Source organism: Limanda limanda, chromosome 4 (genome assembly GCF_963576545.1).
Source record: "Limanda limanda chromosome 4, fLimLim1.1, whole genome shotgun sequence".
Taxonomy (NCBI): Eukaryota; Metazoa; Chordata; class Actinopteri; order Pleuronectiformes; family Pleuronectidae; genus Limanda; species Limanda limanda.
The window spans coordinates 23,890,840-23,905,773 of NC_083639.1; the positions used below are offsets into that span (position 1 = coordinate 23,890,840).

The 14,934-nt window shown below is 42.3% G+C and overlaps 1 protein-coding gene across 1 annotated transcript in view; it reads left to right on the forward strand.

Moving 5' to 3' along the window:
* The first annotated feature begins 6,302 nt into the window (after positions 1–6,302).
* The window catches only part of ptprga (protein tyrosine phosphatase receptor type Ga), a 352,902-nt gene continuing 344,270 nt past the window's right edge, over positions 6,303–14,934 (forward strand). Inside the window, exon 1 of the mRNA XM_061070454.1 lies at positions 6,303–6,396. Within this exon, the coding sequence (XP_060926437.1) occupies positions 6,303–6,396 (94 nt within the window). The remainder of the gene's footprint in view (positions 6,397–14,934) is intronic.

Below are 14,934 nucleotides of genomic sequence, written 5' to 3' on the forward strand. Positions count from 1 at the left end.
TAATAATATAAGAATACGTATACAAAATAGTGTCAATAACACTTATCCCTTGAGGGTACGGTGGGCTGAGCCAATCCCTAGCTGACATTAGCTGAGAGTCGGGATACACCCTAAATCACCAGTCCCCTCAAGGATTATTATCTTTGTTATTATTATTGTTGACACAGGTTTTCAGATCTCTATCTCTGAAATTCATTCATCTACCTTAACTTTGTGTGGGCGTGTCTTAGCCCAGAACTGTCCCAGCTCTGTTCAAGTTTCCAGGGAGAGACACAGCCAATACTCAGTGGTGAGGTTACATTTCAATTATAGAATCCTTAAAAGGAGACAGAATATATACAGGATTTAGAGTTTTTCCCTTTACTCAGCTTAAATTGACAATTTCTTTCTGATGCAAATTTTTCTAAATTCTAAATTTAGCCCCACCCCTTTAGTCCTGTGCCTAAAAGGTGTATAGCACAGGCCAAATGTTGGTCTTTAAAGAACTGAGGTGAACTGCCATTCTTTATCCAGGGTGTCTGTTGTCACATAAGAGTCAAGTTATTCTCAGTGTTTCTACCATATCATGTTGGGTTTGGTGCAGGAAATATGAATGCTCCCTAATCTGCTTCTTGGACACAGAAGTGATCAGCACCCTGCATGGCAAAACAAGTGTTTTCTGTTATCAGTTAATGGTCTGTGGCCAGAAATACAAGCTTCAGATCACAAAGACCGGAGCAGCATTATTTTCACTGTTTTCAATGTTGACTTTAATGTACAGCATATACAAACAGCTATCCTGGGATTTTAACTGTTGCTGCCCTTAATATGTTGTCATCTGATACTTTGAGTTTCATCCACATCCAGTCAATAGTATGCGCAGGATTGTAAAATTCCCTTCGCAGTTCTAAGTGCAACTTTTACAAGTATACCTATTCCTGCATATAATGTATTATACATGTCAATTTCAACAGTTCATATGAAATCAGATTTTTCAAAAAAGAAAAGGTACATTTTGAAGGTAGGTAAACCTGTCACCATGTCCATGTTCAGTGTAATTGGAAAGTCCTGAAAGTTTCATGAATCTTTGGTGCTAATGCAAGACAGAAGTGCTGCTTGAATAATTGTAGCTACAATTTGTGACTGAGACAAAAAGAAAACACTGAGAAACCTGGTCCACGAGTGCCTCTGGTGGACATTGGTATGATTTTCACTTGGAACTTTTAGACACAAGAATTCTGTTTTGTTTTTACTCTGTGTCTTCAAGTAACTGCTCCACACAAATCCAGCTCATTCAGTGACAGACTGAACCTGTGTGATTGGCAGCTGATAACAGCCAGCCAAAGTCTTGCTGGCCCTTTGAATTGGGCCTGTTGTAATGCCTTGTTCTCCTGTCTCTGCACTGTTGATGAGCAATTGTCTCCGATTGTACAGAACTCCTGTACAAGACAGGTAAGTGTTGAATCTGAGATTGTGCTACTCCACACAACCTTTTCTGTTGCAGTTGTTTGTGATTTGTTTAGCTCTGAGAGTTACAGATTACTTTCAAAGGACCACAACAGTGTTTTAACGTGTGTTTTCAACCTTCCAGGCAGCCATTGACTCTGTGCATGTACAGTATGAACCCTGGAGAGTGTACTTATAGAAGTGAGTCAGAGTCTGCTCCAAATCTGCGTTACTTTTTCCACTGTTGATGCTCCTCAGTATTGTTTGGTCATGGGCGACTGTGAGAGCAGGCAGTACAATGTTAACTGAATTCCTGTTGCTTCAATGAATAATGTTGTTTTAGTTTCTGCTGTGGGTAAAACCTGGTGAGCAACAAGGTTGTCTGGGTTTTACAGGCTTTGTGTTGTAGTTCCAGGCTTTGTGTCCTAAATACTGCAGAAATGTAAAAAAAGGTCCAGAACTAGACTCAGTTCATAAGACTAAAAGGCTTTGTTTGGTTTTGTGTCTTGGACCAGGAAGAGATAGTTTTAAAGATATCATTAAAGTCTGCTCTTGCTCTTGTACTTAAAGTGTTCAGTGAATGTGTTATGGGCTCATAATAAGATTATATGGGGCTTAATGGTTAGCATAAGAAAGACACAACATTTGATTGTTTTAATAATATTTCCTTTTTTAATGTACACTAATACAATCAAGTGGAACAAAGTGGGAAATGCCTTGTTTTTTTGGCTTGGTATGACTTCCATTTTCAATTTTCTCTAAATAAATTAAAAACAACAGGTGACTGAAACCAATGGAGAGGGAGATCTTCACTGTCAGGAGAACGGAGCAATTTGTTCTGCAGCTTCAGTTTAAGCTCATGTTTGCCAGCTAGTGTCATAAAGTGACCTTCTTTGAGTTGAGATACATTAATAAATATTGCAGAAGTCCCTGGGAGGGTTCACACGCTTTAAAATATTGTAGACTAATTGCGATGTGGTTTAAATATAATAATTGTTGACAGACTTTTTGGAGTTCTCTCTGAATACAAAATAAATCCAAATAATGATATTTCATTCTTTCTCTTTTTGAAAAAATTCAAATGGATTATCATATTACTGTATTATTGACTTTCACTTCCTAAGAAGTTTCTTTCCCTTGTAGTCAAATATTTCTTCTTAAAGTTGCAGTTTGTAGAATTCTGTGACGGTGGTGAAGTTGCATCTAGCAGCTGAATACCTCTCACCTCCTCCTCCCCTTCCAAACATGAAAGAGAACCTGTGGTTACCTTCAATTTTCATAAAAACTCAAAGGGTGTTTAGTTTTCCAGTCTGGGCTACTACAAGAAACATTTCTGCCTCCGTAGAGAGGACCCCGACAGTTCACTCTGTAGGGATCCTATTCTCTCTAATTCGTCGCACTTTAGACCCAGTGATGTTTCTCTTCATCATGTAACTGATAGACAAACACTATTGCAACTTGATTTCTACAATTTAAAGAAAAGGAACAGTTTGGAAACTCAAGTACTAGAACAATGGTCGGTCTTCCCAGTTTATAGGCCTCCTTCCTATGATCCACTACCCCTTAACACATCAGGAGATTTAAAACCTTGTCAACACACATGTAAATGCAATGCATACCATGGGCAACCCGAACACCAGCTGCGCACACTGGTCTTATAGCATTCTCAGCCTGATCACAATCCTGCACCTTTACAATATAACCATATTCGCTAAATTAGAATGACTATATCTAATGTCAGCTATGACCACATACCGTCAGTGTTCAACTTACTCCAATACACTTTTTTTGAAGAGGAGAGGTTAAAAGCAGAGATATTGGTATTTTTGGGAAACACAATAAGCATTTGTCTTGTCTTTTATATTGTCACTTGCCTCTTTCAGATTTTGTAAATACAAATCGCGGCCAGATGTGGCCAGGGCTTGTCGCTGGAGGGTATTTATCTGTCATCATTGTGTCTGCATCATGGTCTAAAGACAGGCAGTGCTTCGTTTTTTAACTCGTCTGTAGTGGACGAGCTTCTCAAGCTTTCTCCCCCTGATGTAGAGCAGACAAGTCCACTGTTCAGATCTGGAATTAACATCTGTCTCAGGTGATCCGATCACAAGTGGAAAGATCCGGGTTTGTCAGTTCACACCTGGCATTACAATGTTTCTCCATGTGTCTCCAAACCACATGTAATCGGATCCCACTTTCCTACTCTATATAAGCATGCAGACACGTCATGTCTGTGCACAAGGGGCAAATGATTTAGATTTGAGTCAGTCTGCACTGCAACACACGTGTGTAAATATGTGTGCAGCTTCACAACCAAATACAATATTACTCTTTGAAATAATGAAAGAAAAATTGAAAACAACTAACCCCTAACCTGACTAAGTAAGTGTAGAAGTACAGCTCTAAAAAAGAATATTATATTATATATTAAAAAAAAATTACTGCATGCTATAAAACTACCTGTAACATTGTACCCATCACTGCAAAATACACATTTAAGTCCACTTGCCTGAGATACAGTTAAGTCACGTTACGTCATTTGAGAGAGGAAGTGGCCAAGGTATGTGTCATCTATCAATTGTGAAAACGCCTGTCTGTCTCTATGTGAAACACGTATCTGGCAAACTGTTCAATTTATCGACTTCACACTTGACATGTCAATTAGAAATTTCCCGCGAATTTTCAGTGCCAAGTTTGATGCGATTTGGACTTGTGATATGTTAATATTAATACAAATTCAGTAAACAGGTGACCAGCGCTCTGTAGTCAGTGGGTGCAGGGCAGTGTGCCTTCAGTCTGTAGACCAATGAGAACATGTCTACTATGTCCTTGGATAAATTACAAAGATGGCCGACAACTGGCAGCCCGTGATTAAAAACTGTCCGTCCAGATCATTTAGATAATTTGATTATTTGTATTTAATTAAATTTGACTTACACAGACATACACAGGACTCGTTGGTGCTAATCTCTATAATGGCTACAACATTCATTGAATAATTTCCTCTTCAACAAAATCAAAGAACAATCCTGTTAGATTTTTTTCTCTTATGCTCTACAACCAAGCAGAATTATAGAGCTTCTATTTGAAGACGTTGTGAACTTGGGTCTGAAGATGGAACTATTTAATAGATCTATGTAATAACCGACCAGCAACGTATGGAAAAATAACATGAGTTTAATAATACATTCTTTAAGATTAAGATACATTTTATTATCCCACACACATGCACAGACATGTACAGACATGCACAGGCACACTCATGCATGGGGAAATTTAACCTCTGCTTTTAACCCATCTGGTGCCAGACACACAGAGCAGTGGGCAGCCGTGTATGGCAAGTAAGGTGCCTTGCTCAGGGGCACTAGACAGGGTAGGGAGAAGCCTCTTGGATTTTTGGACAGATCTATCCAGGTTCGTCTTTTTGTTGTTTCTCCGTGGAGTCGAGCCAGAGACGAACCAGAGAACTTTTCTGCCCATAGTCCAAGTTTCTGCCACTAGTCCACCGCCTCTCCCTAATAAATCATTGAACTTACATATACGCCACACAGTAATGAACCAAATACATTTTAATTTCATGAAAACACAGACTGTGACATTTATGATTTTTTTTTTCAAAATTGAGTCGATCATAGGTCACTTTTTTGGATTTGGTAATTAAAGCTGGAACCAGCATTAACACAGGCGAAAGCAAAGAGCCCATTCACAACCTGCAGCTGTAGACTGATGCTGACATTAGGACCGTTTGTGTGGCAACCCATGATGACATGTGGCAGTGAGTGTGTGGGCTTAACACAGACACTAACATAAAGTCGGTGTTCTGGTGCACCTGAGACAGTGTCACAGGAGGAGGAGCTGACATGGGTGGCCAGGGTCAAATTCTGATTAGGGGGCACGAAATAGTCCCCCACTGGTCCTTTTTATCGGCGCAGGTCTTTACATAATCACACCATTAGGGAGCTTTACTAGAGTGGAGATTACTACACCTTGCACTGTATTAAGTGATGTTCTACAATAAATTCTATAGGCTCAATAAATCATAACTGCATCCCCTTCCAGACTGGAATCCGTCTAAGGCAGAGTGGGTGGGTGGGGGGGGGTTTCTGTCAGATGTGGATCTATTCTCAGGTCACTACAAGCTCGAGGACCCCCTGGAGAGCATAGATCTATTATTACCTGCTATTATGGGACATGTTCCGTTTTATTACCGAGCGACTGTGCGTTCGTTCTGTCGCCGGCGCTAGGATCCGGAGGAATGACCCCCCCCCCTCTCTCGTTCACTCTCTCTCTCTCTCCCCTTCTCTCTCTCTCTCTCTCTCTCTCCCCTTCTCTCTCTCTCTCTCCCTCTGCTCGAAGACTGTTTTAAAGTCTCTGCTTGACTTGGGCTCACACACGTTACTTCCTGGATGGATGGAGGAATGGAAAGCGTGCAGCACCTCTCCATCATCATCACCACCACCTCCTCCACCACCTCCACCACCGACGACACCGACTCTCTCCTCTCCGTGTGCCCGACGAGCGCTCCCTCCGCCGCCGCAGCCGCATGAGCGACAAGGCGCCGTGTGGACCTCCGCTGCTCCGGTCTCCTCTAACCCACTTTTCCCTGGCTGCATCCTCCATCACCACCAGTATCTGAGTGTTATGCTGAGATCCGGGAATATCGGGGGGATTTCGGGACGGAAAGACTCCTCCACTCCACTGCTCCTCTAACTAAACCCCTCTCCACCAGGCACGCTCCCGGGCTCCGCTGCGTCCCCCGGCGGCGCTGCTTCTCTTTACGCAGCGAAAGGCGACGCTAATTTGACCGCAAAAAAAGGGGGAGAGAAACTCAACAGTTGTTGCTGCTTTCTTGTGTGCATGTCGACGGGCGTATCATCACAATGTGGAGGCTACTGCAATCGTGCTGTTGCTGCTGGTGGATTTTCTTGATCGTTATGCCAGCCTGCGTGCTCCTCTGGGCCGATTGCCATCCCGGTAAGTTTAATACCCTCCAAGTCCAACGCCGGGCTTTGTGTTTTTTTGCTCCGAATGCCTGTGTGAGAAATGGAGAAATGCGGTTCTGCCTTAAACCATTGTCGGGACAAAAGGTTTCTCTAATAGGCTGGTTAAAGTCAGGTCCCCTCATTGAATAAACTGCCGCCGGTCTCTACTGTTCTGTTGGTGCCGTTTGGACGCGCTTTACCGGCACCGGCAACTGTTTGAGGCAAAGGGCAGTTTAGTGACAGGATGTGAATGCAGCTCTGGGACCTGTTTGAACCCAGTCAAAACACAAGTTTATCACAAGAGAACCCTTTTCCCCTCTGCGCTCCAATTCCACCGTTTTTTTATTTGTTTTTATCCCCTGTAAATAGAAATCCAATTGTGAAAGAAATTACGCAAAGCGGGGATCCTATGTGTGAAGAGCATTGGGTCAGGGATCCGGGTAGTACGGGTGGATGAAACGAGGAAGATGGGATGCTTTGTGAGCCGGCGGCGCGTACGCTGGAGCCGTTATCTCACCGCCTGGAGCAAGGCAGGGCTGTGGAGCCTCCTCACACTCTCAGGCACACCACACTGAAATCCAGTTGAGCCTCAAATTTGTTCTAAAAGGGAAAGCAGACCTCATGCCAGTCTATGGGGTCATGTAGACCGACACAAGGGGTCCACAGATAATGGCACCTGACACTGTGACCACATGGCTTTATAACACTGATTTTATATTTGAAAAAAAAAATTACATCCCTGTCCTTTATACTTGCTTTTCTAATTGAGATAATAATGGATGGACTATGTTACAAAACAGAACTCAGTTAAGTCCCAAATTAATTTTGTAAAAGGGAACCCTCCTCTCCAGTTATCGATAAATAAAAGACCGCTGGGCCCGGACCCCAGTGTGTGAGGTCCAGAGACTCCAGTAATTAAACCCCCAAGATCCAATAGCTGGAGTGAATCAGCACCCTTTCTCTTGCTTTTACTCCCTTACTGCAAGGAAGATAAATCAAATTCATCAAATTGCAAAAGAAATCCGGCAAAATCTAATTTGACCTTGACCAGATGTGTCCATGCCTACATTCATCTAGCAGTTCATCCTACATGTCTCCTGGACACTTTAGCGGGTCGCCCGAATCCAATTGAATCTGGAGTTGCAATGTTCATACGTTCACACCGGCTGTAACAATTGACGTTACACAGAATCTCCATCCGGGAGCATCTTTTTCATCCAATGTCGATACGCCCAAAATTTAATTTAAAGATTAAACAGAGGTTGGGTGATGTGAACCCCATGGTAAATTGTGTTTCTCACCAAATACCTCTACGTCTGTATGAGGAGACATCATCATAAGCGTGACTGATATGTAAGTGCAAGACAAATTTAGTTAAAGAGAATAATGTAAAATGACTTTGCTCATTTTAAAATGCAACACTTCACACAATGTTGGGAGAAAATCACCCTCACGCTGTCTAAGTGTTGTTTTTATGTCATGATAATATACTGATACATTACCCAGGTCCACTCTCAACCCGGAGCGTGACCAAAAGGCTGAACAAAATGGGCTTGCCGAACTCTATCTTTACAGTCATTTTTACAATAACCCCATTAAATATTCAATGACACCCTTTATCAATCAAAATTTTTTTACTTTATTGAAACCTATTCCCTAAATGCCCCTAAAATCTCCAGCATGAGGAGCCATTCTAGTGTTGATATTCACCAGCGGTTGTGTTGCTGTCCTGAAGCCGTTTGTAGAAACGACACGTTCTCACAGACCCAGTCAGTCAGACAGTATTAGCCTAGTTTTCAGCTCGCCTAGATTAGCTCTTATATGTTTTACACGTCTTAAGCGGTGTCAGGAAACACACACATAGAATGTGGGAGAGTCAAGAGCTAATTTAAAATGCTGCCCTGTTGACCAATGATAACTGCTTTTAAAAAAATCTGTACCAGTATTCGTGTACTGTGAGGATTGATAGACGGACTTTAAATTTTGAAAATGGAGCTCTTGTTAGACACTCAGGATTTTTGTCGTGCCTGTTCATCCCCTCCATTTCTCATCTTGCATTCCATCTGATCTCAAATCTGGAGAGAAATCAAATCAAGTGAGCCCAGAAGCAAAAGAGAGAGAGAGCTGCGGCGAGAGATGGATGGCACGGATGGATAGATGGAGGGAGACATAGATGGAAAGAGGAAAAACAGGATGGAAAGGAGAGTTTAACCCACAGGTTGAGAATTCATTCGTGTTGGTTCATGAATACGTGAGGATTGTTTGTGTCGTCGAAAAAAGTTACCACTTGGTATTCACAGATGAAATACCGAGAATAAATTCAATCAAATGCATTAATACATTTTCATCATGATGAAGTAGTCACTTATTAATAACATACTCATTAGCAGGTAAAACTGTCCGGTTGTAGTGTGTTTATTTAAAGGGAATGTAACACATTAAACGGCTGGAAAGCAGATAAAAGCATTTATTAATTAAAAGAGTCAAATAATGTAAAAAAATAAAATGAAATAATAAGGTTGTGACTATTAGAAGAAATGTGGAAAGGTGGGTGGGGTTTCTTTCTCACAGTGAAATGACACATGTCAAAATCATCGGCATGTCACTTTGTCTTGTGAAAGATACAAAATCAATGCAAAAATCTAAAGGCATCTTTTTGTGCCGGGCGAAAATCGATCACAAGTGAAGTATACCCTGTGCATAGGAAACAGACGGATGCATGGATGGATATTCATTTGCCAGTTTGCGATGCTTTACTGACAACGGTGAATGTCTGGGGAAGGAAGCGTTGACGCCGAAGGGCAAACCCGTGGCTCAGACCTCCGCACATTGATGATTCTCTCCACCCACCCCCTCCCTACTTGACCCCTTCCTCCACTCCCCCTGCCCTCAGCTCTGCTGCGTGTTGTCATGATAGCGGCTTTGAGCAAGCCCAAGGTGGCGGGTTCATGTTGAATGGCTGGCAGATGATGTTGAAACAGAGATGAGTGTGCTTCTCTCCTGGTGGGTATCGTCATCCGCAGGCTCTCTGCGCCGCTCTCCTTACCTCCAGCGTGCTCTTCTTTTCTATTAATAAGGCTCTTAGCTGGGAGATTGGGCTGGAAAGGCAAGATCAGCTTTCCATAAAAAAAAAAATACGTCACCCGCGGGCCACATGCAAATGCAGTATAAAAGACGCATCTAACAAAATAATTTTGTACAGTTGAGTGTGAAGTGGAGACAATAGTGGGAGGTGTTCTGTAAAGATCCACACGCATTCCGTTCAAATATAAAAATACACGCCGTATATTTTTTTCTGCTCTTGGATTTTTGTCCGTTATTTTAATAAACATCACCTTGTTATAGCGATATTTGACAAAGCATGCAGACGACAGTTTATGCATGTTGTGCTGTGAAACAGAGCAGTGATAAAGAGATGAGCCACATTTTTCTCCGAAAGTGAGAAAACCATTCCCGAGTGTCACAGAATGTTTGGTCATTTTCTAATCCTCTAAACAAAATTCATATTCCAACATGACCTGTCTTAATCATGATCAGAAATAAGGGAGACAGACGGCAGTGATCTATCTCATGTCATATCTGTGTGGTTTTGTATCTGCCTGCATATTTAAAAAGCAGACATCATCTCATCTCCGTCCCTGAGGTGGCTCCCTGTGATTTCCTCAGCTGGGAGGCTATAAAGTCCGTGAATAACCTCAGTTCCAACCTGCAGTGTTGGAAGGCCGTGGGCAAGAGCTACATCCTCTGAGCTCAGTCTGGAGCACACTTTAATTATGTCATACCTCGCTGCAAAGCAACACTCGCAGTGATTAAGCTTGCGTTACAAATACGGGAGTTTTTTTTTTTCTGTCTGTACAAGCGACCTGCCTGCTGCTACCACGGCCCCCTGGTCGTTCACATAATGGTCCGCTCGCAGCCACAGAAACATCTGTTTTTTGCGCGGATGGAATACATTGAACTCCACCGCGGGGCGACTGCTCGCTGACACAGACCATCACTTTTACTTTGCTGTCTGCGATGTCAGTGTTGAGGCATCACGCCCCTGTCACTGTGCTGTTCTTCAGCCTTGGGTCAAGCAAACACTCAAGAGAAAGGGAGAACAAAAGAGGAAGAAAACAGAAGGGATAAGGAAAGAAAGAGATGTTTTGGCTCAAATCTGTCGTTTTCTGCTTGCAAAAAAATGAATGGGTCCTGTCGCTTCTGGCTGGGAGGAGAAACAGAACAGTCATTGTAATCTCACCAGTGCCTGAGCTGGCAGATCTCTTCACCTCCACGAACCACCCTCCCTCATTGTTTTTAATCGACCCTCCTTTTCTTTGTTCTGAGTACGTGAATGCACATACTGCCTTTATGCTTCTTTTTTTTTTTTTTTACACTATTAAGCATTACTCCGTGTCATGAACCTTTTCTCCAGCTTTTTGTGTTGCACTGATACGGGGGAAAGGTTGACATTTAGGGAAGAAATTGGATATGCTTTGTGGCCTTCAGTTGCCGACATTATCATCGTCATCATCTCAGTGCTCACCAGGCTATTATCTGGCTTCTGCTGTGGTCAGAAAAACGATAGCACGTCGGCTCACGGGTCACTTTATCGGTAGGCACAGAGCCTGTCAACACCCCCCTTAACAGATCTCTTAAAAAGATACATTGCCATGGTCGTAGGTGTGTGCGTGTTTATGAATTTACATGCATGTATGATGCAGCTGGGGAGGTGTTAGAAATCTGTGTTAGATATAGCTTTTGGTAGCAGTTGGCTAGAGGGATGAGAGAGAGCGAGAGAGAGAGAGAGAGAGAGAGAGGGAGAGAGAGAGAGAGAGAGAGAGAGAGAGAGAGAGAGGGAGAGAGAGAGAGAGAGAGGGAGCTGGATAAATGAGGGAAAAAAATGTTTTTTTCTACATTGATTTTTAGGAGGAAATGATGCTGTTCTGCTGCACAAAGTGAACCAAAGATAAATAGGTCTGATAATGAAAACAATAGTAATGATGATATTAAGTGCAGGAGCACTAATGATATCTGAAGAACACCATGAGTGGAGTCGAACATGGAGCTTCATTTTGGTTTCCGCCCAGTGTTTCTGCCCAGCTGAGTGGGCCTGTTAGGCGTTTAATCTGTTCCTCATCCTTTTTTTTCCCCTGTGCACCTCATGAGCGTGTGGCCCCACAGCTCAGAGTGACAACAGAGAGAACTCTGGGAAAGATGGAGCTGTCTTGCCTTTCTTTTGCTGCTACCCCATTTCACGTATCTTTACTGGGCTGATGAAAATACGGTGTGTGCTTCTACTGTCACAAGGTTTTCACTTTATTTTCTCTTTCTCGTACCATCCATTGTTCCACTTCACTGTTTTCAATCAGGTCCACTGGCTGCTAATTTGGAGAAGAGGAGGGGGCTCTTCCCGATCATTTTCTGGAAGACATGTCAAGCTTGAAGGAGCTGCTTCCCAACAGCATGGTCGACCCACCTCCTCCTCATATTTACTCACCGTTCTCACTCTGTTCATTGTGCTTTACGAAGTCCTCTTTGCTTGCGGCAGGTTTTGTTAGCTGCCATATGTGCTTCCCCCTGCCATTAGCACAAACATGCTTCTGAAGCAGACGTTTCATTCTTACCTCTGACTAAGGCTCTCTTGGGAAAAAAGGCTACTGTAGAACCAGCATCAAACACACTTTGAAGCAGTCTACGTCCACTATGGCTTCAGTTACATTGTCTTGATATAAAAGCTTTGTGTGTGAGGGTTTTGTAAATTTGTGGTGCCTGCTGAAAAACAACGGTGGCAAATATATAGTTGAGAGACAAAATGTTGGCCAATAAAAAGACAATAGTCAGGTAAAAGAGGGAACATACATGGTGGATGCGAGTGATGTCTGTGTTAGGTGATATTTATGGCTAATGGTTATGGTAATGGTAATGGTGAGAGAACCAGTAAATTTTAGGGACGGGAATCGGCAGGGACCTCCCGATACGATACTATCACGATACTTAGGTGGCGATACGATATGTATTGCGATTTTGTGGGTATTGCGATTCTGTAAGTATTGCGATTCGATATTAAGATTTCCTGGGATTTCTTTTGGTTATTTTTTTTTTTTAATACTGGACCATGGAAAAATGTTGAATCATACCTTCAAATACAACACAGTCAAATTCATTAAACATAAGGTAGGCTATTGTTGTTTGCATGTAGGCGATGCAAAGCTAGTGCTTGGGTATGTTTAGATTCTTGTGCAAAAACAAGAGCTGGTCAACATGCTCTGGGCTGATGTTGCTCCCCCCATATATATCACCCCAGGTATAAACCAATAAATATGTTTTAAAAATAAAAAAATATATATATATTTTTTAAAAAAAAATCGATTTTGGAGGCAGCATGGCGATTTAAAATCATCATTCACAAGAATCGCGATTTGTAACTGAATCGATTCCCCCCCCCATCCCTAGTCAATTTATCCACTGCTCACATCACAATATTGTGTTTTTATAAAATTTGTTGTACAATATTATTACCAGTATAAAAACAGGTATGTTATTCAACCCTACAGACAACATCAACAGAGTTAAAGATTAGTTGAATGTCTGTACAATTTCCTCTCTTTTTTTTGTGTCTCCTCTCCCTCTTGTTAAACCAATAAATGCTGCACGACACCCTGGCAGGCTGCGGTTGCGTGCAGGCAGCAACACGACACACAGAGATGGGAACAAAACAAAGAGAAACGAGAACGACACAGAGACGGCACGAGATGCTGATGAGAGTGGAGAGGTGTATGCAGCCGAGCCCCTTTTTTCCATTTTGCTAAGCGCGATGCCAGGGGAGCTTCTGTGTCACTGTGCGGGGCTGCTGAGTGTTAAAAGGAGCTTAGACTGACAGGCTGTCGACTGGCATGGAGTCTAACGAGCCAAACCAATGGCGACACCAAACAAACAGTGGGAAGCGCAGGGAGAAGGGGATGAGATGAGAAAACAAATGGACACTATGAAAGCCAAAGAGTTTGCGCTCCACCTGCCCGCTAGATAGAAACTTGTGACCTCGAGTCGTTTTTTTTGAAGCTGTAAGATGCAGTCTGATGGGATATTCCTGACAGGGGGTTGCTGACGGTTGCCAGGTGGTTCTTTAGGCCACAGTCATCCCCCCCTCCCTCCTTTTCCCAACACCTTGGCACATGTCAGAACTTTTAGACACTTTGTGTTCTTTTGTCAGGCTCAATAGGTGGCCCTTCACTCTGGAGCTGTGACAGCTCGCCAATACACTGGTGAAAGGTGTAGATGGGTGTTCCTGCCATTTCCTAGACCACTTTCTCATTCTGAATGGGGAAATGCACTTCACATGGCTTCCATCAGTCATTCCTGCTGACAGTTGAATGGAAGAATGGAAGCCGCTATTTCCTGCCTTAGAAATGTGTCCGAAATGTCACCGTCTTACTATGATATTTGGTGTGTCAGTTAGACAACAGTCCTCATGTTTTCCTTAACAGTTTGGTAAGCTCTTCACTCAGAGTCTATTCTTTTTTTGCTTCTTACCTCATTTCTTGTTTCAGCCGTCATTTATTTCCTTTGTACATTCCCCTTGTAATTCATCTATTCTCCCTGCTTTGTTTTCCTTTCGTTTCACTTTATAGTTTTTCTGTCGTAGGATAGTCTCCTGCTTGATTGATCTGGCCAAATTTTCATTTGTCAGACCCTTTTGGTGATCATCCTTTTAATACATTAATAAGGAGATAAGCACAACCTAAATTGTAATCCACAATATATTGACACGATTTGCTTGACTCGAATGAAGACTGCTAAAACTTAGCAGTTGTGTTCAGCGTTTTCCACAGAATTAATTTGCTATATTACGGTAGCAGGGATGTACGTGCACACACTTACATAAAAATTCCAAGAGCCAGGTACACGAACTGAGAAGAGTAAAAGACACGTGATCATGTGAGAAAGAGAAATGTATTTCATGCAACTTCAGCTATGCACACAACTGCTGCCCAACCTGTGAGGCCTAAATGTCTGCATGGACTGTAACAACTTTCTTGATGTCAGTGAAAGCTCACAACAGAGGAGTTGGCAGAGCTATTTGAGCTATACAATACAGTAACAGAGCAAAACAACAAGTTACAAATGTTCTCTTGTTTCCCATCTCATCTTTTTTTTCTCCTTTTATTTACTGACTTCTTTAGTTTTTCATTATCCATCTTTTCTTCATCCTTGTTTCTTGCCGTAGGGCTGTAATACAGGTATTCACCAATTACTTTGTTTGCTTTTATGTAGTCCTTTACCCTTTCAATCTAACATTTACTAACTGTCTTCCATACCCCTCTAAGTAGCTTTTTCTTTCCTCTCTACTCTTCTTTGTATTTTATACAGCAGTATTTGTTTTATGTTGATTCCCCTTTGGGTTCCTCCCCTCTCTGGTCACATTAACATGCTTCTTTAACCATGGATTATTATTCTAAACACATTATAGCTTCAGCCCCATTTGCAAGCATAGCTCAATCAAGCCATTTAAATCCCTTTTTTTTTCCAGACGGAAAAAATATTGTGTGAT